Here is a 25,597-nt window from a genome sequence, read left to right on the forward strand (position 1 = left end):
CACATCCACTAACACACACCTCCCCACGTCTACTGTCCATTTTCACCCTGCAAACTGCCATCCTGCTTACACTATAACTATTCCCACTGTTCATATCCATGACTTTAAGCCCATACATAGCCTTTACAGATCAGTGAAGTAACACAACACATGACAGTGTTTTTTGACTGGAGCATCCCAGAAAACACTGTGTTATTGAAGGGTTGCTGATATAATGGCCTGCACCTTTGGAGAAATACTAAGGTCAAATGCACCTGCACTATAACATTAATGAAAAAGTAAATAAACACCATAAACATTTCAAATAAGGAGAGACTTCATTTTGAGTGAACAGTACATTTTTTTTGTCCTGTTTAAAACCTGGAGACATTTAATGACTCGTTTTAGGACACTTTACAAAACATTATATTATATTAGTGCAGACTTCAGCTTAAGCTTCCAAACAGCTTTACTAGTTTTAACACCAGTCTGTTTTGGCATAGATGCAGCTGTGTAAAAATGGATTACAGTACATTAGTATGGGCTGTGAAATAAATAAGCACGATCTCATATCGCCGAATAGGGGTGGTGCTACAACATCATAACTAATGTTGGTCCAGGAGGACCATCATTGCAACTGACCAATCACATTTTTGTAATGTAATAGCTTTGCAACTCAGCAAAAAGAACAGAAAAATACATAGATGGTTGAAGTTATCCTTTCTAACACGTGGTAAACACCTAAGCAAGTATTTTATCATTATCAAATATTTTTGTTGCCTCAACCTCACCAAACAGCAACAGAAAATGAAAAAAAAGCGGGTAATTAGAAGTGAACAGTAAAACTGTATGTTCTAAACAGGGTACAAGCCCCGGTCTCCTGGGTGAGTGTAATGTACTTAACCAATTCAGCCATGACAACTTCATAATTTGAAATGATGGTCTTTGAACAGCGTTAATTATAATGTTCCAGGAACGGCACCAACATGAGTCATATGTCTATGACATCACAACAGCGTGATTGATCAGTTACAATGATTCTCCTGGAACAACAATAATTACAGTGTTGTATTAACACCAAACACAGTGATATCAGATACACCAATAAATAATTATATATGTATCGATATTTATTTTACACATAATATGTTGAATGGATCTGTATCTATATCAGAGTCACAGTGGTACATTGTATAATGAAAGATATATTTACTTGGATGCTTTGTATGACTTATATGTGTTGGCATTAGCAGGCAAAAATAGCAGTAATTAATTATTTTAAAGGAACCAGTCTGCTGCAAGATAGATGCTAAAGCAATTGAGCATTACATGCTGCAGAATGCTGGTCAATAGCTAACTACTTCCTGGAGTAACTCAAGAAAGATTTACTGTAGAAGCCAGTTAGCTAAAAGCTAATATGTAGAAAATGAGAGAATAAGCTCTCAAGTTAGGTTGCAGTTATGACTAGCTAATACATAAGAGCTAAAGCATATGTGACACTTAAACTGTACGTACAGTTTTTTTATCACTATTGTCATAACAAGATCTGACAGTGAGTAGGGAGCAGCCCTGATGCTGTCAACTGAACAGATGGTATCATGCATAAAATGTAAATTTAACATGGTAGAATGTGGAGAAAGCATAGACAAGATAAAAATACAACAGAAGAAAATTGTACATTGTTCTAAAAAGAAAATTCATGTATTTTGTTGGGGTTTTTTAATCTTTAAATGACAAATAAAACTTTTTGGATAATGTTTTTAGTTATAATTTTCACATTGTTTGGTAAATGCCTAATATACAGACAGTATTTATCAGTGCAAATACTGCACCAAAATGAAGCAATGCCCAAAGTAATTTGTTTGCACAACTTCAATCATTTAGAGAAATCTGGACCTTCAAAAAATGTTTGAAAGCGGACTCCTTTTAGGTGACACTGTCAAAATGAGCAAATATCCAATTTTCAAGTGACTAAAACAGCATAAATCCATTAACCGAGTTCTCTGATATTCAGTAGTGGAAGGGTACAGTACTCATTCCTTTAACATCTGAGTGTGTTTTAGCTTGGCCCAATGACACTGTATGTAATTACTGTAGGTAATGAGCTGATGTGTTATTCTGTTTATTGAATACAATCAGAAAACTCAAAACTGTTATCATCCACAAATAAATGCACAAATATATGGATTTAGTGTAAACACACACCACAAGGCTAGGACTGTTAATAATATTAATATATTAATATTGCAGTCATACTGCCTCATAGAGAGTATTCTATTATAAACACAGACTACACAACAAGTAACCTTAAGCAAGCGCAAAATAATAATTTAAAGCAGTTTTTATTTTTGTTGTTTCTTCTTGTGCAAGCATTTGTGTATAGTGAAATACCAGATACATTAACTAGAAAATAATGGGTGTCTGACCAGGTACAATATCAGCTTCCAAAGAAATAGAAAAGTAACTTGATATCTCATCACAGAAGTGAAAAGGATGCATCACTAATGAATGTAAAACTAGATTTTCTAATAAGCATCAACCCCAAAAACAGAATTATTTGTTTCTGACATTTATGGTTCTCAATTTTATTCTTCCAATTTAGAATATGTGCAATAGCACAGATTTGACATACAGTCATAGAACAAGACGCAAAAATAGGTTAGGTTATAGTGCTGGTACTTTATTTATTTTGTGTATTATTATCAACAAATCCCTTAAAAAAAGATGAAAAAACTAATTAAGACTTTGTATATATGACCTCAATGGTGAGCTGGGTTGAAATTCAGGGATGTCTGGCCAAGATTGTTTGCAATTACAAAATGATAATGGAAATGGTTTATCTTACAGGTTCAACAAGTTAAATTATTGCTAAGGGTTGATGTTATTGTTCTTGTAAAGCTTTACAATTAGAAGTAACAACAAATGGTGTGCACATGATGTCACCGTTTGCAAGATCTCTACATTCACACTAGGCATTTGCTATTGTGTGTTACTTAGAGGGAACAAAATGAATAAATGGTACAAAGCTCTTGCGTAATTGATTGCACAAATATACTGAGAATTAAATTTGGAAGAGGCTAAATAAAAGATAAGGAAAATGCAGCAATAACATCAAAACACAAGACATATTTCTAAATGAAACATATCATAGAGCAATAATATTTAAACAAACCTGCCCACAGATGACCACTAGAGATTTGCATACATGTAATGTAGTTGCTGCTCTGCCTTATTATCAGAGGTAATGTAAGTCCTGGCAATAAGGAGGTATTATATGGTACATTATGTAATCCTCACAGCCAGGGGTGCATTACATGCTGGCAGGATCCTGCATGTAATAATTATAGAATTCGAATAATTACTTGGTGCCCTGCTTTACTGCTGGAGGTAATGAACCCTGAGCAATAAGGCTACCGGGGTACATTATCTGGTGCTCAGGATCACCTTATGGCATTGTAACAACAGTAGTAGGTATTTCCATCTTTCCAAAACACCAAACTTTGAAAGCAACAATTAGAACTTATTTCACTTGCACTAGACTATACAAGTTAAAGAAGAACTCACTTTGAGAGAAATCCTCTTTGTTTGCCATCACACCCACAGTCAGCGTGAAGGGTTCAGCAGTTAAATTAGCAATAATACATAATATGCAATGTATGGTTAGACTTTCAAAATAAAGCTTGCTGACAAATAGGTCACATTATGACATATTGGGACTTTTTGACTGTTATTGATGCTGTGCAAATGTCATGGTTTGGTTAGGTTTAGGCACAAAAACTACTTGGTTAGTTTTAGGAAAAGATCATACTTTAGGTTAAAATTACCACGTTAAGTCACATAACTTACATAAAGTAGGTTACATAAGTGACGCAAAGGACATCATTCATGTATAGTACATAATTCAAATAATAAAACTTAGGAAATAGAGGGGCATTTCGAGTAAGTACTGTATCAAACTGACAAGGCTGCTGTATTTGATGCGTGAACAGGTTGGATATTCGGGTACATTACATGCATGTATGCATAATGTACCTCTAACAATGAGGCTGCCCGGGTTATAGTTTATACCTTTGGTAGCCTTGGCTGGGGTACATAATGTGGTTGTAGGTAGCAAAATATGAGTGACTACTGACATCAACTTGCATGTCTGTACTACAGTTGGTATTTCCTCAGGTTGGTGCAGGCAATTGTGTTCAGTGTTCCAAATCAAATCAAATCAAAATACAGCTACTGGGATGATGGATTAATAAGTTCAAAGTGCCCCTTTTCAGTTATTTAACAAGCAGTCACCTGATTTATCTGAATTCAGTGTGCTGTCTCTGAAAGTTCATTTCATCTTGCTTTTAATTCAGATAACACATTCAGAGCCACTGATTCACTTGATAGAAGGTTTGTATACATAACAATGTGATGAGTCAGTATGCCAAGCTATGATGAAACATATGCAGTAATAATATGTACACAGTGTGAGCTTCGCAGCAGCACAGCTCCACCACAACATTTATCTGTAAACAAGGTTAAATTATCTTTTTAGTATAAGCTAAATAAAGACAGACATGATAAACAGACCTATCAGGAACCTCACAGGCAAAAACAGATTTTCACAGGCATTTTTTTTTTTTTTTTTAAGAAACTCAAGGTTTCTCCATTCAAATTATAACATACCAACTTACTTTGACAATGAATTGCTTGCACTCATGTTTCATGCACAAATGCCACTACTGTCACATATTTTACACTCTGCCTTGTGGACATTCCCTTGATTGGAGCACATGAAAGTGTGCAATAATTGACACACTGTGACTCATTTGCTTGGGATTGCACACAATTTACTATTCAGACAATATAGGATCACTGGACTAGAATAAAATAGGGTTTGACTAATATTGGTTTTTCAAGGCCATTTTAAAGCTGCCTATGGCTATTATGGCGTGATATTCTTTCACTTCTTCTTTGAATGAAAACACTTCTGAAACTGTATTTAGGAGGACTATTATGGAGGACCAAACTCTCCACTGAAACCCAGAAGAATTAATTCTTTATCAGCTATTTGATGTAAGTTTTGTTTATGATCAAGAAGTGTGCAGACTCTGCTGGTGGTCTCTATAGTCAACAATCCTTTTACTTTCATGTAATCCATAATGGAACCTTTAGTTTTCTGTTACAACAGCCTAGTGCTCAGTGCCTACTGATACTGTGATGCACTAGAAGACCAGCTTGAGGACAGACTTATTGAATAATAATAATAATAATAATAATAATAATAATAATAATAATAATAATAATAATAATAATAATAATAAAGGTCAGTGATAGATGATGGATATTTTTATTTGCCCCACATACATACATGTTACCATCTTTTTGTTCTGATAAGTGAATTCAGGGACCACTGATGAAATCCTTGTATAACCATATGACTATACAGAAAGTTGATATTGACCAAATCAGCACAAGGCTCCTTTTTAATGTTGATATCAGCACGTGGCCATGGTAAGGTTAACATAAAGCAATATAGCAAACAAACCATTTTTAAGGTACGGCTGAGGACACACTTTGCCAAACACTTTGTTGAGGTTTGGGAGAGATCATGATTCTGGTTTTCAAACAGCAGGCATTAATTGTTGGAATGTGAGAGCCAACCACCACATCATTACTTTCTGTTTCACTCCATGAAGGGCACACTGCTTGCTACATTGGTGTTCAGTGTTGGCACTGATGTAAACTGTAAGCAGCAGGATGGAAACAATTGCAATGATATTTGGCTGCATTTTTAAAATATAATGGTTTTGGCTGCTTCTAATTGATGTCCAATCAATGCGTCCTTATCCACATCCAATCAATAACTTTGTGAGCTAATTTTAGCGACTAGAGCTACAAATTTGAATTGCCATTCTGGCCATATAAGAATCCTGAGCTCCAGTTCAACAAACACTCTACTACTACAGCTCCACTGTATGTGTTTAATTATAAGTGTAGTGGCTGTGAATATTTTTAGCAACCTAGACTGCCACTGCTGGGTAAAACAATCTCTAATGATTATTACTACATTAGCAACTCTTATGGACAATTAAGACATGCAACCTCTATTACTGAGTCATAAAAAATAGGTTTGAGTACCTGCAAAGTGTTCCTTAATGATAGAGTAAACTACATGCCTATTTAGCAAAAGTGGAAACTCTGGGATATATTTAAATATATGTATTTAAATTAATGCATTTATAAATGGATCATGAAAACAATCATAAAAGTAAGAACAGCAACAGAAGTCATTCATAAAATCATAAAAGTATAATGTGTAAAGAAAGAAGAACTTGCATTCCATTCCGTCCCATTTTTTTCGAACAGTTCTTGTCAGGAAGGAACCTTAATAATAATGGCGGCTTATGACTCAGACTTGCTGATATGAGATATTATAAAAGGCCAATACTTGAAAACCAATATACAGGTCCAACCCTAACCACAGCTTAATTTATTTGTCCAAATATTGATTTAAAAACATGGATATCTACTATAATGTGTAGCTTGTGCATCCCACAGTCCAGTGCTAATTAGTATCAGGCTAATTTGTGAAAATGAACCATCTATTTTGTGTCATTGTGAAAATCAACCATATATTTTGTTTCATTGCTCTAGGCTCCTCATATAATTGAATACCACCGACTTTTACAATATGGGGTTGTTTTCTCACCATGATGCTGAAAGTGTCAAGTTGAAAAATGTGGTGCTAAGCATCTCTTTGTTGTGTTTCACATGCTTGACAGTGCACACCCTGCAATTTGCATTTTATAATTACTTCTGTTCTGTAACATTAGAAAGGAGTAAAAATAGCAGCTAGTCATTTATATAATGGGATGAGCCATACACTCTCATATACAATAGAGGAACTGTTAATAGTGTTTTTTAAGGTTAAATAGACATGTTAACGCCATAAGTATGTGTTTTTGAGATTACTGCATTTACTAAACAGATTGTAATACCACAAGATGAGAGCACTGTCAGAAGAAAATATACACTTGTTAAAAATTTTAATAAAAGTATTAATAAACATTTGATAACTTTATAAACTATAGACCTTTGATTCATCTACCAAGACTCTGAGACTTCTTTTCTTCATTTTCTTTGTCTCAAGTGTCTGCCCTTCACATTATTTCTGTACATTCCATTATCATTGCTACATAGCAACATATTCATTTTGAAGAGTCTCTCAAAAAGCTTTTGAAAGTTGCTTGTTTGCCTTCAGATCTACAGCTGTTAAGAAGATCAGTTTAATTTCTGTGCAATGTCTTCAGAGGTAGGTCTGGGAACTGTTTAGCCTAGCCTAGTACAAAGTCTAGAAACAAAGGTGCAAATTTTCTCCCATCAAGAAAATCTGCTTCAGGTGTCGGTCATGTCTCTTAGTAATTACACAAGGTGGATCTTAAGTAGACAGGGATATTCAATTGGCAAAACTCAAACTTGGTGTTAAGGTTTTAAGGTTTCTGTCTGGGCATCACATAAATAATTTTCTTTGTCAATATAATGTACGTTAAGTTTGATTTTTCATTCTTCGGAGTTCAAACATGAAGTCCAGAGTACAAACTCAAACAATAGTAGGAAAATGTGCACTATTTGCAGTCAAGGCCAAAGCAGTGCTTCTGGCTTCATAAGGTCAGCTAGACACAGGACACACCTCTGTGCTATACATTTACCTGTTGAAGAACATGAGTGAATTAGCCAGTTTGGCTTGCAATAAACAAGGGTTACGATATGGTAACCCTAGTTCTCTGAGCATAGGCAGAGCTCTCTACTAGATTCTATGGGTATAGCACTCCTGCAATCACACTCATGTATTCACCTACTGAGAATCTGCATGTGGGTAGCCACATGTGGGTATGTGCTTATAGGATACCAATGATATGTTGTCATCCGCCGCCATCATCTCAGCATGGGAAGCAGTGGAGGCTGCAGTGAGTCACCAGCTGGGCAGAAGGGTCGTCTTCCGTGGGAAAGTCAGCAATTTCAAGCTCCAGGTTGCTTTCATCACAACAGGGCAGCACAGCAAAGCATTGGAAATTCTCCCACTGTTGCTGACCACATCACCTCACCTTGGGAAGTGCTCTGCAGTCCATGCAGCCGCCGCCCTCTGCATGGTCTCTTTTGGGGAACTAAAAGCAGAGACAATGTGGGTCAGTTGTGACGGCAATCAGGCCAGACACTTATGAACTTCTTGAAGCTGAGACTTCATCCCAGCAGAAATTAAATCAGTGGGCAAACTCAACATTGCCAGATAACAGTAAGTGGTCTTACTGCCTTATAAATGATGACACATGTACTTGGTAGCCAGGCCCTGATTGGCCTGCATATACAAATTTTTAGTGGGCGAATACATGTGTGATTGGAGGAGTGCTATACCCACAGAGTCCAGTAGAGGACAGATTTGTGTGAAATAGAACAACTGAAATTGTCTGAAACCAAAGCTTAGAGACATCATAGACTTAGAGCTTACTAAAGTAAAATTTCTTGACCTCACAGGCCAGCCCTTGAGTTGATCAGTCTCCCGCTAGCAGTCCATCTCATCTCAGAAGAGGTCTAAGCAATTTTTAGGCATCATAAAATAAATTGTTAAACTGACCATATATTCAAAATCTGAAAAGTCAATTCCTCACCTAAATAAACGTCAAAACTAAACTTTGTAACACAATAATAACTGTACAATTAAAATGATAACAGCTGTCATTTTAACTACCCTCATTGCCACTGGTTGATCCTGTCCAAATGAGGACTTTTGTGAATATTTTTTCACATTTAAAGGAGCTAAGCTGGTAGTTTCCTCCCGCCTTTATGTTAGCTAGGTTACTGTAAACACTTCCTGGACCTCTGTGTATAACATCCAAATCGATCTTCTCAACTGACTGTGGGTATGATGGCAAACAATAGGATTTCTTTAAATGTCAATGTGAGATCTTCTTTTATCTGTATAGTCCAGTGTACAATAAGTTCTAAAAGTTGATTTCCAAGTTCTGACTACTGAGTTTTGGATTGATGGAAATATCAACCACTGTTCTCCTAATTCCTGCAAAGCAGAGCACAGTCAAGGCAAAGGATACAGTTTGCTCCCAAAAGAAGATGTCAGTGTGTGTTAAAATATGCTTCAGAAATTATTCTTGCTAGTTTTGGCCGAGTTAAATCTTTCAGAAAACTAATTTTGGACTCATAATTTTCCACTGAATCACATGCCTCATAGACTTTCAACGGAGCATTTCTTTGTCATCTCCATGCTAGTCTGTCAGATTTCCATGATTACCATGGTTGTCCCCTTCCTCCCTCTCCTCCTCCTGCGCCTCCTGTTCCTTTCTCTCCTCTCCTGTCCCTGCCTCCTTCAGCTCCTCCTCCGCTTCCTTCTCCCGCTCCTCCTCCTCCCGCTCCTCCTCCTCCTGCTGCTTTTTCCTCTCTTCCTGCCTGCTGCTGAGGCTGCCGCAGACTAACCTGACTCGGGGTGCAGGGACCACCAGCTGTGTGTGAGGAACCCATCTCATCATCCCTGCACACACACATACATGCCTGCATGCATATGGATGCGCACACACATGCACAAGTAGAGATGTCTAATGACTCAGGTGGATGCTCGCAGGTTGGGGTTTTCTGAACTCCAGATTTTTCTGATTAAGAGCTGTTTTTCAGGCAGAAACAGATTTATTGGTTCAGCTAAATATCAATGGGTGGAGTCAAATAAGCTCCAGAAATCAATGGCTGTGTCCCATATTAGCATCCACCTGACATATGTCATAACAAATCTTTGGGGAGTAGAGGGCTACCTGTATATCGATTGCCCGGCAAGAATGTCAATAGCCTTCTGGAAGATTCTGCAAAACCCTCCAATGACAACACTTTTTTCTTTTTTTTTCTTTACAACAATGCCCACATTTTTAAAAAAACTTGGCTGTCTGCAATATCTGCGAAAGGCCACAATGGTATGGTTAGTATGAAGGAAAGATTGAGGCTACAGTTTATAAAAAGATTAAAAGATTAAAGTTAGTTGAAAGTCAGTGATAGGATGCAAAGTCTGGCCTCCTGCATTGGCAATGGACATGAACTGGATGTAGACCAATCAACCACAACATTAAAACCACTGACAGGTGAAGTGATTAACATTGATCATCTCGTTACAATGCAATGTTCTGCTGTTAAACCTTGTTCCTGGCATTCATGTAGATACGACTTGACACGCACCATCCACCTAAACACTGATGTAGACTGCTTAAACTACCTCCTGGCAACGGCACTCCCAAATGGCAGGGTCCCCCCAGCAGGACAGTGTGCCCTGCCGCACCACAAAAACTGTACAGGAATGACCCAAGGACTGTGACAAAGAGCCCACGGTGTTGATCTGATCCCCAAATTCCCCAGAACCCAATCTGACAAGCATCTGTGGGATGTACAGGAACAAGTCCGACCCATGAAAGCCCCACCCCTAAACCCACAGGACCCGAAGGATCCACTGCCAATGTCCCAATGCCAGACAGCCCAGGACAAACCCAGAAGTCTTGTGTCTCTGCCTCGATGTGTCAGAGCTGTTTTGGCAACACAAGGGGAAACTGCACAATATAAAGCAGGAGGTCTTAATGTTGTGGCTGATCTGTGTAAATCATGTGCAAAATTGTCCAATATAAAGCTAATTCATAAGATACTGGGATACATTTTTCTTGAGAAATTTAAATTGACCGACACATCCTCACACCTAAACAACTTAATAGGTCGATTGCCACTGACTCTCAAAACAACATACAGTATATCACTGTTCCCAAAACAACATTACTGTTGCAGCGTACCAGTGACAGGCGTACCAGACTGTAGTTTGGTTAGGTTTAGGCAAAAAAGCTATTGGTTAATTTTAGGAAAACATCAGGGTTTGGCTTAAAAAATCTACATTATTTATGTAACTTCAGTTACAAACTAACCTAAGTTACTACGTTACAAAGTTAAAAGAACTCACTGTTGGCTTTCGTCTTCGCATTGGACAAAAAAAGCAGCCTACTGGATGAAAGTCCTGTGTTTGTTTGACCCAACCATCTGCCCCAACCTCCTTCTCATATGGACATGCTGCCTTGTTGTCGCCTAACAAGAAAAAGCAATATGGTGCTACTGCTTTCACAGTTAACCAGTACAGTTGTTTTTCTGATGAGGAAGGCCCAAAATTGACATTTATTTACCAATAATCTAGTATATGATTCAACAGGGACCAATGACAACTCACATGACATGAGGTTAACACTGTGAGCTAAACTTGCAGTGTGAAAGATTAAGGTTGAAGTTGAATAGTTTCTTTTTTTCTTTTATTTCCTGACTAACCCCTTGATTCCACTGGGCAAGTATCTGTTACCTGGCGTGTGCAAAGCTGTTTTGGTCCGTCCTCCACGCGACATCATATCCGACTGGGAGCGTTTCAGAAGCCGAGCGCCATGCCTGCCTGATGTTGTTGACTTACACAGATTGTGTTTATTTTGTCATTTTTGTGCTTTTTCTGTGGTTGAGTAGGCTACGTAGTTAAATCATTTTGTTATTTGTCTGTTTAAATGTGTTGATTGTTTATATTTCCGACTTTGTTGTGCTGTCGATCCCAAGCCTGCACACAATGTTTTATTTTAAAAATTGCCGTTCCAGTGTCTGACTTCCTGTCTGGCTCGATCTGCTCTGTGCTGATTGATGCAGCTGTGGTCCGCTTCCATCAAAACTTGACTTGGGAGCAGAGCGGAGAGACGCTTCTAGGACGCTGCTGAAAAACGTGCCGTGGTGCAGCTGCTGGAAACACAAGCATTGTCTAGAACGGCCACGATCGGTTCCGGCGACCGTATCATGGTAGTCACACAGCCGAGACTGGCCCGGTGGATTCTGGTGGTTAGTCAAATGACCCAGAAGTATCCAAGTGACAGCCCTAATAAATTTTGATTTGGTGCTTCCTTTCTTATCTTATTTTCCTTTACAAAAGAAAAGGAAATAATGCAGGCCCACAATTCCTTGAGGCAGCAACATTTAAAATCACACATCATTCAGCTGTTCTTGAAAACAATCATCAAGTCATTTTGGCTTACACACCCACAGCCTCTATCAACCAAACCTATTCAAAGCACAATCGAGTCAACATTTCAAGGTTTTTTACTGAGTTGTGTAGTGGTTCTTAAAGCAACATTATGTAACTTTTTTACCTTAAAATAACAGCTTTAAAATTATTTTGATGGTACAGTGTCTTGTTATAGGGTGAATGATGTCCCTGTCACAGCCACTCTGCCCCCCCCCCCTCACTTGTCTCTGCACTGTGTAACTTCAGTGAGAGGGTAGGATCACAGCGATACATACATCTCATAACATTGTTATGATGTTATGAGTTTGTTTGTAATCAGCACCTAGTTTACATCTGACAAATTCTTACAACCCTAGGATTTGTATTTACGACAGAGGTGGTGCACTCAGAAAATGTGGGGGGCGCCAAATTGCTCAAAATGCCAATTTCTAAATAATGTTGCTATAGGCTATCATAGTTATAGGTTAATAATCACATTATAAGCAGTGTATTAACATAACACGGTCTGTCTTTCAAGCAAAAGGGATATGAAACATTTTAAGTAGGATGGTTGAATGATGATATTTACAATAGACGACTTGGCTGTTTGTCACTGTTAATAGATACTCCAGTCTGCGCTGTAGCTCAAACACTTCACTGATAAACTGCAGAATAGAGTAACATTAGGCTCCATGATCAAATAAAGTTTTTATAATGCGTAAACACTTATGTCTATAACCTCACACCCTGTCTCTCTCACTCATCCATGAGCTCTCTCTCTCTCGGCTGGCTGGTTTTATGGGGTGCTACAGCCTTCTCAGCACCCCTACTAACTGTGTTCATACATATTCTGTTTTTTTTTTTTATAATTTTAAAAAAAAATGTATTTCAATTCTGACCTTCGTTATAAAGAAGTATTGTTCACCGAGTTGTCCAGGTTTATATAGACTGCATAAAACAACATGGTAAGAATGCATAGGGCCAAGTATCTAAGATGCACTTTTCGTAAATCATCTTCAGAAATTGTAGTTTCACCATTACAGACCCACATCGCTAACATCCGCCTAGTGTAAGTGTAGTCAGTTATCTTAGCACTGCAGTTATCTTTTCCTTAGTGCTTATGGATTCTCCTTCGGGTCCTTCTTTGACCTCATGACGTTTTCCATTGAGGTGACTATTCGACCGCACCATATGAGTCACCAACTGAACACAAAACAGACTTCAGTCTGTTAGAATGTAGCCTGTCACATTAGGGGCGAAGGTGCAGCGTCAGCTTAGAGCGCTGCTACTTCGAAGTCCACATCATTATGAAGACATTAGTCCTGTGGAAAGAAACAGAGCCCCTTCATGTATTTAAACTGAGCAAGTCCGGTGATGCAGCGGCAGTCTTATGGAAACCAAGAATAGTTGCTGCCATGGGAACTCCTTGAAGCCTTTAAACTCATTCATCTGCTGCTAAAACTGGTCCTCCTGGATTCATCTCATTTTCTCATTGGCACCTAAACCTCACCAACACAGCCTCTGCATTGTTTTAATGCAGGGCTGCTTTCAGTCTGAATACCTGCTATGTGTTGTTCTCTGAATGATTATGTAATATTTCCCTTTGAGTTTTGGTAGGTGAGCCAGCTGACCATAGCCATCTATACAGCAACATACAGTATGGTCATCATGGATGAAAAGAATCAACACCTTACATTTGTCTGCCATTAAGTATAGATTACCTTCCTACTAAATCAGATCATGCTGTCAGATCATCACTTGTTCCATTTGGTTGGTACTTTTTTACTACAAGCAGGAAACACATTGTAGTCAAGTTATTCTTTTTTACTTATTTTTGAAGTGACATTTTTTCTTCTGTTCTTTGATTTTTTATTAATTTTGAATTTTACATTTTAAAACATAATAAACATGCACCCATCACATAGTGATGGTTCCCTTACTACTCAGGGGAAAAAAGAGTGAGCTGATACTGAAGCTTGGGAAATACTAAGATCATGTATTTTACACAGTTTTATCCATAAATGAATATTGTTTCATATCTTTTGAGCCTTTTGAGAGATTCTGAAACTATTTATGATGGATGACAGGTTCATAGTGTATCTCCTGACTTTTCAGGTCACAAATAATCGACTTGGATGGCAAAAGCCTTTAGTGTGGACAGTGTTTTTTTTTGTTGTTGTTGTTGAGTGTCTTCTTACACTCATCGCCACACACAAAATCTGCATACGTGGACATGTGCACAAGAAAATAATTTAACATGAGGACAACCATCAGGACTCAGTTCATCCACCGAGCAAAATTCAGACTGCACTGCACCAAATGTGTATGACAGTTGAGAGGAGCCCACAGATTAGGCAAACCCTCAAAGCAGCTAATCATTTAGTGCCCACCAGGGGCCAGAGACGCAGAGTAAACTGAGGATTACAGCACAGCCGTGCCCCATCCCATCTGCATCACAGCTTCACATCTGTTTCTCCCCCATTCAAGCTAAACGGGGCCCATTAGTTCACTCTCACAGGTGAAAGGTCTGTATTCAACTTAGAGAAAGCTGAAGAATAGACCAACAATTCCTTTTATATTGAGTCTACTGTGCAGTTATATTTACCTGCTAAATATTAAGTCCATAAATCATCTTTTTCTGATTAATTTTTGATTACTGCATCTATAAAATCCATACAGAATGAGATTACAATAATAATATCCCCCTGGAAATGTCCCTTTGAAGTACAGTTTTATTAACCATTATTCATGCGTACGATCAGGCCTGTGTAAATAATCATATGGACTAAATGCACCTTTTTCCTTTCAGTGACTGCTCTCAGCATTAGATTTACGACATCTCCATTCTCCTCAAAGTGGGCAGGCCCTTCCTCTGAGCTATCCCACAGTGCCATGCACCGGTACAGCTGCGGCTGATTGTTGAGCGTCATAAAAACTCTGTAATCCAATGACCCTAAGCAGCTACCATCAATCCAACATGCCACCAGCAGGCAGCCATAATGGCAATGTGTCCCCTGAGTGTGAGCAGAGTGGGCCCAGTGTTCCCCAAAGCCTGAAGCTATATGGCTGTTACTGGTGAAAACACTGCCATGCCATTTAATTTTACAGAGGGGGGGATCAATAGCCATGAAAAGCCTCGTTCAGAGTAGCTTAGACAAACTGGTAACCGGTACACTGTGAGAAATACATGTGAAAAAAGATATATTTGTAGATATTTCATGTGTTTGCATAACATACAGGTTTATTAGCAGTATACAGCAGACGCCTATACTGACAGCAGATATAGGGGTTTTATGATACACACTATGGTAAAATGGAGCTAAATGTAGCATTTTAAGTTAAAAATATTGAAGATTGTCAGACCTAAATGTGACAACTTGTAAAAATTATTGTGGACAAATGGACACCCCTACACCATTGGCACGATTACTCTTAAATCTCAACTCATCATTATATTAACAATGGATCATATGATTATGTGTAATGTGAAAGGGGAATTACTGCAGAGAATTATCACCTGCAGCTTTTTATCCTCTTGAAAGTCATTGTTTTGATTTTCTGGCCAACAAACTTTACTCCATCAAGCTTTTTTTCAGCCAAAGCAGGCAGCTGTTTTCAGTAAAAAATGTTCTGATGAACCCACTGTCACTACTGGTTGGATATCTTTCTCAGGAGATGGTGGAGACCAAATGAGAGATACAAGGCGAGCGAATATTGGACTGCTTTCTGACACATTTAGTTAAACAACTTTATAAGATAATAATACTTTATGTCAGTATTGCATTTTCAACTTCCTCTGTTGACCCCAAGTGGACAAAAAAGTAAATTATTAATGCAGCTTTAACCCTGATTTTGTGCAATAAGATAATAATTTTGTTAACAGAACAAATTATGTTAAACATACTTTACTTGTAGTTGTTAATGCTACTGTGGTTTCAAAATTGATACCATTATTTTTACATAACTTTACACTTCCGAGTCTAAATGCAGATTTTAAAACTAAACAAGCGCCTGGGAGCATATAAATGACAGGGAGAACAAATTGTCTGATAGACGGATGCTTTTAGCCATTATTGACTTCCCTATGAGCCTGGTTTCACTCCTGATGCATCAAATACAGCAGCCTGGTCACTGGCCCTATACACTTTTAAGTATGACACTGTAATTATCCCTCTAACTTAATTTCTGGAGGCGACCCCCTGCGGTGCAGTAGTATAAAGAGCAAGAAAAGTCAGTCTGTTGGTGATCGGATTGGTTGGGTGGGTCATACACAAGTCCCCTGTAAGACCAAGTGTAAATGTTGATTTGTTGCATAAGAAAGTAAACTTAAGTAAATAATGTAACAATGTATCAGTCAGGTATTACATTCATCAGTAAGTGATATGACTGTTATTTTAACACAAACAGGATGTTTTCCTAAACCTAACCAAGTAGTTTTGGTGCCTAAACTTAACCAAACCTAAAAATCCAAAACTGTTGATATGGCATAATATGTGAAATGTCTGTGAACAGGCTTTATTTTGAAAGTCTAAACAGACTTTGAATATTTATTATTGCTAATTTGACTGCGGAGCTCGTCACATGTAAAACTGATGCTAGAGGGGGAGGTAGAGAGTCATAGTTTGGAGGTTATGGCCACTGACCAGCTGCTGTATTTGACGAATTGGGGATGAGAATGTGTTGTCCCTACTATGTTACCTATTAAAGTCACATCTATCACAAGATTGACCAGAATACAATAGTTCCAATGCAGGGTTGGCTGTCTAAATGTTTTCATTTTAGACTTGCTCCCCCGATTACATTTTACTTTAATCGTGTATAAGCAAACATAATTATGTGGTAATGCACATCCAGGTTTGAAAAAAATAGCACAATTGATCTTGATCCTTTAGATTTCCACATGTTTCACAGTGCCCCAATTTTACTGCATTACAGATAGTAAAAAGTGATTTGAAAGATGTGGAATTATTCACTTTTAGCAAGCAAAAATCTTGTTAAGGCAAGTACACTTTGAAAATAGAATTCACACTACTTGTAATTCACAGCAGCAGCTTTATGAATTTACTCAACAAACCTTTAAAATAATCATGGTGATTTTATTTTGTTTGTTAATGTTATCTAAGGGTTATATCAGCAAATCCTGGCGCAACTACCATGATGTAATCATTTGCATTCAACCAATCAGTGGGAGAAAGTTTCATGGCAGCCAATCGGGAGTGGCCACACTTTACTGTAATCGTACTAAAGTCTCAGAATCAATGTGGTATACGTTTCCTGATGGTAAAATGCTATAATAGCGTCTCTGATTTGACATTAGGAAAATCTGTCCATTTTCAGCAGCATTTTCACCACTGCTTTATCCATGAATGACATCATGGATGTCACAGAGGGAGATTATTGTAACAATAAGGCTCACCTTTAGGTAAGTGCCTGAATTAGCCTCTGAGTAATTATAATAGAGGAAGACCTCACACGGCAGTCATATTCACTGTGTCTCCCTCCCACTTGCATGTAAATATAATATTGGTAACTATACACAGTGCCAAGGGGCTAATGTACGCTTTCAAATACAGCTGAACACTTTGTTCATCACAGTCACTCCTTTCAGCTGGGAGCACATACACAATAGTTTCTCCGTGTAGCGTCTCCAGTAACAGCACTGTTCCATTCCCAGATGCCGGTGTTGTTTCACACAGTATTTGCAGATGCCACAGTAGCTTATGAGAAAGGAGGAGAGAATGTGAAGAAGCAGCAGTTTAATTGGGCATGCAGCAACACGGAATTCCAGTCTGATGATGTGCATCAATAAGTGATGATGCTCTATGGGCCTGTAAAACCCTGCATGCTCACAAGATTGTGTTTACGCACATGTGGAAGTGCCTGTCGGCTTTGTGTTTGTGCACTGTGTATAACTGGGATGTGAGTTGTTTACATTGATGACGTGTCAGAGCTGTGCTAGTCACAATCACACAGGCCTGCAGCCCTTTTCAGCTCACTGTGGGTGGAGAGGAGACAGTCACAGGCTGGCCATAGTAAGCTAACACTGAGGACCACAGCAATGTGGCTTGGTGCGGTTCACCTGCTGTACAGGCCCAGACACACCAAACCAACATCAAAGAACTCGCTGCACCAAAAGCAGACTGTTGTGTTGCATTACATCGCTTGTGTCTCAGCCAAAAAGCTGCACTTGAACACCACACAAGGACTACAGCCAACAGCCAGTTAGCTTGTATGTTCTGCACCCGCATCAGAGGAAATAACGTTCCATACCACCAGGACTGCAGATATACAAACTGTTGTTATGATAAGGCAGCATTTGCCATCAGTTTAACACACTCTTGCTAATATGGCCACAACTAATCAAGAACATGTCTGATGGCACTGGAGAAGAGGCTGATGTGAAAAAAATAAGAACGAAACAGCTCTAAATACATTAAATCATGGATACTACAGTGACTGTCTCAAGGGGCTTTCCCTTTCTTTCTTCATTTCTCATCTTGTGCACTGATTTGCTAAGCTGAACAGCCAATCAGAGTGATTTCTCTCACAGATGGACTTCCATGCCTGTTCTGCTTGTTTAGTCACTAAAACAATGCCGCCCAGTGCAGACAGTGCAGCATACACTGCAACATCGGCCGAAATCTATGTCACAGTGGCACGACTAAAGCAGATTGACCTAATGGACTAATGGAAAAACCTGGTTACATTCCACATGTTCAACCAAAATGTTATTTAATTTAAAAAAAAAATTAAATAGAACATCTTTAAGAGAAAAATGTCTTCTGAAGAATTTTGTGACTGTGCTTTTGTTAATTTCCTAGCCTTATGAAGTGCAGTGAAAAAAGATAAACTATTTCAGTAATCTAATACTGTGGTGTATTACTCATCCATCATGTGACTGAGAATGTTGTTCCATTGACAACTGTTAGTTGTGATTCACTTCCTGGATGAACAGAATGAACAGCCTGATGGTGACGATATGAGTAGCGTATCAGCTAATTTAGAAACTACAAGGAGCAAGTCGAGGCATGTTTGCTTCTCAAAATGTATGCGACAGGGTAGGATTATGTAAATAACCCCAGTATTATCTTCATATTGGACCATTCGGCACATGTCCAGCACCAGCATTCAGTGCCAGTTCATGAAGTATTGTGTCCTTTATGTAGCAATGTTGGCGTTTTAGATGGGCATACAGGAAATTCGGCCACAATTTGAGTCCTGTCACAGTCCAAGAGTTAATCATTTTAAAGGCCATAACAATAATGTTTCCCTAACTCTGACCAAGTCTTCCAGCTGCCAAATCTTAACTGCAGCTCAGTCATATTTATTCTGCAGCAAGAGAGGAATTTATTTATTTATTTATATAATATTGTCATTGAACATCATACAATGTCAATGTTATTTTCTGGTCCAGGGCTGTTGTATCAGATTTTAATTACATTTTTATTGTAACGTCAATAGAAAGATGGATTATTTATGTGGTATTACATGTATGTTATTAACATAATATTAATATTTCATTTTTAAATATTACTGTTCACGTTAATATAGGGGTATTGCAACACTCCTTATCTGGTCATAGCATTGGTTTCTCCATGAAAAGGCCTTTAAATGTCCTATCCTATAAGAAGATACACAGTCAGTATTAGAAAGCAAGTTTTTTGCAAATTCTGTCAAATGTAAAACCCTGAGGACAACCCTTTCTCCTAATCAAAGTTTCTTCAATTCAATTAATGAGATAACTTTTTTATGAACGTATGTTGCAAAATGTTTATACTAGACCTAATTTTAGAACACACAGATTACAGTAGAGAGACGGATAATGACATGAAATGGGTCATTATTATGGGTCCCTGTCTTAATGGTGCAGCATGGTAAACATTATGATCATGTTAGCCAACTCAAACCTCTTGGTCAAGCTTAATGGCTGATTATAAAGACTTTCAACACCTTTTTTTCAGTACTTAATCACAGCTATGATCATTCCTTAACCATAACCAGATTTAAGAACACAGCTCTCCATGGACTGGAAAAAGCATTCCCGATAAACATAATCCAGGCAGCCGTCCTTCAAAACGAATTAGAAAACCCTTCAGTAATATATGAACACAGGACCAGACTGGGATAATAATTCAGACTGGGAACCTACCATCAGCCCACATTCAGAACAGAACACGTTTACTGTTGCTGTTTAGCTGAAAAACATACTATATACTGTTTGTACCAGTAACATAGTATGTTAGTTTTATTACAGAAAACGTAAAAATGTGTCACACGAACCCTGTTGCTTTTCTACAGTACGAGTCATATCACGTTCACATTACATGTAAATTAACTTTAATGTCAGCTCATATACATGTGATCAGTGGGAGGAGGGGGAGTTGTTGGTGTTCTAGCCAGGCAAGATGGTTGCCAAGCCAGAGACCACTGTTCGAGATGGTTTTCAACATTTGATAGCGTGAAAACAATATTTGTGGTGACAAATAGGTATCTGAAGCCAAAACGTGATCTTTTCTTAACCCTAACCAAGTGTTTTTTGTGCCTAAACCTAACCAGAGCACAAGCACACACACTGAAAACTGAACGTAAAGAAACGTAAAGTTGCAACATAAATAATTGTTAAGTTAAACCTATCTGTGGTTTGCAGACACAACTATTCTAGTGATTTGGTTGCATTTATTTGTTTTCTAAAACTTGGAATCACTCAGGAAAGATAGAAGTGATATTATGATGTGCTGACCCTCATAGCATTTTTTTTTTTAATTTTTACAAACACTAACCCTTCCTTGTATACATATTCTGTAATGTTGCAGCATTTAGCTGCACCTTCTTTCGAGGCTTTTCTGAATTTCAGCTTCACTTTTTCTGTTCCTCTGGTTCTCCTGTGCTAACCATATTTTCTCCTCACTGCGTGTGTTGACAGTCAGAGAGATCATACCACCAGGTTACAAGCAGGCATGAGGGCTGGTGGTACAGTTGTGAGCAACTGCAGCTGGCCTGTGTTGTTTTCACTTTGAATTACACATTTCATTCTGTAATTTTAACACTGGTCTCATAATCAGCCAATCAGCTGGTCAGGCCACCAGGAGCTTGAATGGCCATTCCAGGCCAGTGTAAACATTATATTCAGGGAGGCAGGTTGCCAGACTGTTCAGCAGACGGTTGTTTATTTCCATAGTCATTATCGAATCTCAAATCTTGTCAGTAAAACATTTAAAGGACGCATCTCATTCTCATGCTTCTACTGTATGTTTGATGGGAATAATTTAGACGTAACTGTCTGCACATCCTAGCTATAGCGATCTTTTTGATTATCAGTTTTCCCTTAAAGGATCGCACAATATGTGGATGCATTTAATCATTCAATTATGCATGAATCTTTGCATTAATTACGTATTCATATCCAGTCAGGTTTTATACAGTGAAACTGTTTGGCACAGTGTCCAGATGTTCAGCTACAGTATGATAATCACTGTATGGGAATAAAGCTGCAGTAGGCAGTATTTAAATTAAAGTATGTTAAAATACAGCTGTCTGATCAAGTTAAGTTACAAGCTTTTTTTAATTGGGGAAGCTGGAACACACACAAGTGACTTATCCCCACTGAGGATTTAGCTTACTTTTCCAAAGTGATGCATCAGTCACATGCAATGCAGGATCCTGATTTATGTTTACTAACCAGCTATATTTACTGTAATCCAAAATGCTCTCCAAAATTCAGCAAGTCAGCAAACCATCCAGAGAAACATACATTTTACATTAACCTTTAACCTTTTGCTAACCGATGTCTTAGCATTGTAACATAAGCATGTTCTCTGATGTATGATTTAATGGATGTACATTTTTGAGACTGTCTCTAATGAGATTCAGCATATTCCCGAGAATGACATCTGTTAAATGTTCAAGTGACAAAGCCCTCTATTGACCGTGGTGTTTATTAGATAGGCAAAGGAGGAAGTCAGGTGTAATTATACTTGAGCGATAAAGGCAGCAGAAGGAGGAGGTCAGGGTGGATGAATGTGTCAACAAAACATCTGACAGACTGCTGTTCTTTTCCTTCAGTCAGTGTTTTTAAAGCATGACCACAATTGTTCCATAATCTTCCCCCTAGCTGGTGCGTTATCCTGGATACTTGTATCCATAATTTACTTAATCATCTGTCTGGCAGTACACAAAATATTTTTGGCCATCCAGCCTTCATTAGTGTGTGTGCGTGTGTGTAAACATGTTGTGTACTGCCAAACAGATGACTAAGTAAATTCATCAAAAGACATATTCCTGAGTGTGACCCTCCCTTCTTTATATGGCTCCTTTTAACCCTCACCACGTTTTCCTAAACCTAAACTAACTTAAACCACAGTGTTGTCACATCATTCAGATAGATTTTTATCAGCAATAGTGGTTGTATAACGGTGTGTTTCTCACCAGTGAAGAAAGTTTGACCGTTTGTCTTTATATTATCCTGAGAAGTCTCAGGAACTCTCTCTATATCACTTAATTCAGCCTGATCACAGTGTCTAGTCAGTTAACACTATCAAATACATCAGGCAGTGTTGGTTGGTGGAAAGCCAGTGGGGGATCAAGTCCTTGTTGCACCATTAACTTTTACTGGTTGGTATCTGCACTCCTCCACCTCCTGTCTACACCCTCCACTGTCCAACAGTGAGAGTGGGCTGCAATGAGGAATCATGCTTTGCTTTAATTGAAGAGGGCTCTGCTTTAGTGCTTCAATACCACTATGTCTGAACCAGTTGCTGTCCGTATCTGTATGTGAAAGAAGAACAGCCCTGGATCATTAGGAATTATATTAACACTGGGCAATTCTGCACCTCACAATTTAGTGAGTATTGCCTTCATGAGTCTATGTCCAATCACAGGGCCTGCTCTTTCAACCCAGTTACCAGAATAAATGTTGGCAATATGCGTTTGTTAACCACAGATTTGTTCAAATTTTACATTTCTTTATGTTGCAACTTGAGATTTTTAGGCTAAATTTTCTATTTTATGTTGTGACAATGCTGGGCTTATGGTCTGGTTAGATTTAGGCATAAAACCCACTTGGTTAGGCTTAAGAAAAGATCATGTTTTGGCTTGCCTGGTTTTGTTGCCAAAATCCCAGAAATTGTCCTGACATCTCATTATAAATATCCAGTAGTTTCACTCTTAGAAAATGTTGAACCGCTGCCTCAAACAGTGGCTCTGTTTTGTCCACTGTCTCACCCAGTTGTCATGCCACCACCATCCCCTCCACCTCCTGAAATGAAAGTCAGCTCATATACATGTAATGTATCACAGTATCATATGATATGTATTGCAGAAATCTTTATATAATGCGTATGAGACGTACAAATTTCATTTTTTTTATTATTACAGCACATGTCCAGCACCAGCATTCAGTGCCAGTGCATGAGGTATTGTTTCCTTTATGTAGCAATGTTGGGGTGTTAGATGGGCATACAGGAAATCCGACCACAATTTGAGTCCTGTCACAGTCCAAGAGTTAATCATTTTAAAGGCCATAACAATAATGGGTTCCAGCTGCCGAATCTTAAATGCAGCTCAATCATATTTATTCTGCAGCAAGAGAAGAATTAATTTAATTACTTATATAACATTGTCATTGAACATCATGCAATATCAATGTTATTATCTGGTCCAGAGCTGTTCTTATTTAAACGTCTTATACATTAAACGTGTTTGCAAAAACGTAAAATGCAAACGTTTTAGTCTGACAACTGGGCTGGCTCTTTTGTAATTCTAACTAGTGTGACTAATTGTAACTAACTGTAATAAGCTTATATGTGCCATGACCACAATTTTGGTAGGCTAGTGTAGGCTATATTGAGATATCTGACCCATTGGGAGTCAGATATCTCAGATATTGGTCCAAAAGCTCGGAGCTCACACATAATAGGAATTACCAATAATGGGCTAAAGGAAGTTAGCATTGCAACTTTGACAATATTATCTTAAGAAACAATCCATTTTAAGTCACATGCCTTACAAAAAACTGCATGTGCTCATACTCAAAGGTAATATATAGTATTTCATATGCTCTGTAAAAACAACACTGCTGACTTCAAATTGTTAACTCACCAAACTGACCAGCTACAGCAACCCCAAAGGGACGAAACTCCCAATGGGTTATTTATTATTGTTATAGCACTAGCTTTACGAGCAAGAACAGATAAACTTCACATCTTACTTCACAAAGTTTTTATTTACCACTTTCATATGCAGTATGGCAATGATAAGGGTGGGAGGGTAATAAGCATGTTGTACTAGCCCTAATGATTGTGCTATATGAAAAATCAGAAGATCACTTAAGCTATAATAATACATTGTCAACCATCAGACCGCTATTGCGATGCCAGTAACATTACTGAAAAGTCATTCATTGTATGTTAAGGTTTTGCCAGAACTCTCCAATACTGATGCTTTGTCCTCGGACACTGCGGAAAGGCATTATGGTAAACAGTGGCAGTCACTAACAATTACTGCAGTAGAAAAGAAAATGCATTCAGCGATATTTGTAAATAACACTTCATAAGAAAAATGACATGACATTTATTGGACATTACTGATTGATAATGCAGAGCAGTTTGAAAGAATACAAGTGTAAAGCTTTAAAACGTAGATTTAAAAACCTTGCATGAGCAGCAACAATCACAAATTCACCACTGATGTTTTCCCACACTATGTTGAGTAATTCCATGCCTTTACACTTTACAATCTACTTCACAGCCTATGGACCTGCACCTCCCTCCATCTCCTTCCCATCCAGCATTCTCTCCATTCCCAGCCTGCTACACTGTTTATTTCACGATTTCCCCTTGTGGCAGTACTGAGCTGATTTGGTGGGTGGTTAAAGGGGGGGGGGGGGGGGGGGGGGGTTACGAGGCTGCACACATGGAGAACAGGCTTGTGTTCTTGCCCATTACATTTGGACAGGGGAAGTAGTCTGAAACCCATTCTCTTCTGATTTTCTATTTCCCTCTGCAGAGGTCCTTCTGCAGCGCCATGGTGGACGAGCTGCGGGTTTCCCTCAAGTGCCAGCGCCGGCTCAAACACAAGCCCCAGCCGCCTGTCATGGTGAAAACAGAGGAGGTCATCAACATGCACACCTTCAACGACCGCAGACTGCCAGGGAAAGAGACCATGGCCTAAAATGGGAATCTCAATCACTTTTTCAGCCTCTCTCTTGCAGTGAGGAGGTGTGCAGAGACACTGGGGGAACGGGTGTGGGTAAATGGTAAGGGGGTTGTAATGGGGTTGTAATGGTTGACAGTTGGGTTTTTTGAATATAGAGCCGAGGTGCTTGGGAGTATATTGACGAAATGTCATTCTTGTTACTTTATAAATAGCTAGGGATAAGAGATTCAACAATATTTCCTGTGGAAATAACTTGAACCTGGGTGAAATTTCAGCGAGTTACCTCATTACTCTTACCACCTTGGCAAGGCGGCAAACTACAGGTGCCAGGATTTTCAAAACCCAGGAGTTGAAGTGAGAGAGAGTCTGGAAATAAATTTAAGGTGGGACAGAGGTGGTCCCTCACAAAAAAAAAAAAAATAGACA

At 38.5% G+C, this 25,597-nt stretch overlaps 1 protein-coding gene across 3 annotated transcripts in view; it reads left to right on the forward strand.

The window, feature by feature from the left end:
* grik2 (glutamate receptor, ionotropic, kainate 2) overlaps positions 1–25,275 on the forward strand; it is a 301,017-nt gene extending 275,742 nt beyond the window's left edge. For 2 of the 3 annotated variants that reach the window (XM_073486920.1, XM_073486921.1), the window contains exon 16: positions 25,022–25,186. In XM_073486920.1, coding sequence (XP_073343021.1) covers positions 25,022–25,186 — 165 coding nt within the window. Of the gene's footprint in view, positions 1–25,021 lie in introns of all 3 variants that reach the window. The other variant, XM_073486919.1, reaches the window with a different exon arrangement.
* Positions 25,276–25,597: the final 322 nt, after the last annotated feature.

This window comes from Pagrus major, chromosome 18 (assembly GCF_040436345.1).
Source record: "Pagrus major chromosome 18, Pma_NU_1.0".
NCBI lineage: Eukaryota > Metazoa > Chordata > Actinopteri > Spariformes > Sparidae > Pagrus > Pagrus major.